The sequence below is a fragment of the Lottia gigantea genome (genome assembly GCF_000327385.1).
Source record: "Lottia gigantea unplaced genomic scaffold LOTGIsca_221, whole genome shotgun sequence".
NCBI lineage: Eukaryota > Metazoa > Mollusca > Gastropoda > Lottiidae > Lottia > Lottia gigantea.
Genome location: NW_008708566.1, coordinates 87,900 through 89,026, shown reverse-complemented (window position 1 = coordinate 89,026; position 1,127 = coordinate 87,900). Strand labels below are relative to the sequence as shown.

At 33.4% G+C, this 1,127-nt stretch overlaps 1 protein-coding gene across 1 annotated transcript; it reads right to left on the bottom strand.

The window, feature by feature from the left end:
- Positions 1-2: 2 nt before the first annotated feature.
- Positions 3-638, bottom strand: LOTGIDRAFT_143993 (hypothetical protein; the record flags this gene model as incomplete). The annotated part of the gene is made up of 1 exon (XM_009054700.1): positions 3-638. A coding segment is annotated over one exon (636 nt), but the record flags the coding sequence as incomplete, so codon positions are not given.
- Positions 639-1,127: the final 489 nt, after the last annotated feature.

Genomic DNA, 1,127 nt, shown 5'->3' with positions numbered 1-1,127 from the left:
ATAAACTTTATATTGTAGGGGGGAAACTTTATATTGTAGGGGAGAAACTTTATATTGTAGGGGATAAACTTTATATTGTAGGGGAGAAACTTTATATTGTAGGGGAGAAACTTTATATTGTAGGGGAGAAACTTTATATTGTAGGGGAGAAACTTTATATTGTAGGGGAGAAACTTTATATTGTAGGGGGTAAACTTTATATTGTAGGGGAGAAACTTTATATTGTAGGGGAGAAACTTTATATTGTAGGGGAGAAACTTTATATTGTAGGGGATAAACTTTATATTGTAGGGGAGAAACTTTATATTGTAGGGGATAAACTTTATATTGTAGGGGAGAAACTTTATATTGTAGGGGAGAAACTTTATATTGTAGGGGAGAAACTTTATATTGTAGGGGGGAAACTTTATATTGTAGGGGAGAAACTTTATATTGTAGGGGGTAAACTTTATATTGTAGGGGAGAAACTTTATATTGTAGGGGAGAAACTTTATATTGTAGGGGGTAAACTTTATATTGTAGGGGAGAAACTTTATATTGTAGGGGAGAAACTTTATATTGTAGGGGAGAAACTTTATATTGTAGGGGGTAAACTTTATATTGTAGGGGAGAAACTTTATATTGTAGGGGAGAAACTTTATATTGTAGGGGGAAACTTTATATTGTAGGGGGTAAACTTTATATTGTAGGGGAGAAACTTTATATTGTAGGGGAGAAACTTTATATTGTAGGGGAGAAACTTTATATTGTAGGGGAGAAACTTTATATTGTAGGGGGTAAACTTTATATTGTAGGGGAGAAACTTTATATTGTAGGGGGTAAACTTTATATTGTAGGGGGTAAACTTTATATTGTAGGGGAGAAACTTTATATTGTAGGGGGTAAACTTTATATTGTAGGGGGTAAACTTTATATTGTAGGGGAGAAACTTTATATTGTAGGGGAGAAACTTTATATTGTAGGGGGTAAACTTTATATTGTAGGGGAGAAAGGGGGTAAACTTTATATTGTAGGGGAGAAACTTTATATTGTAGGGGAGAAACTTTATATTGTAGGGGAGAAACTTTATATTGTAGGGGAGAAACTTTATATTGTAGGGGAGAAACTTTATATTGTAGGGGAGAAAC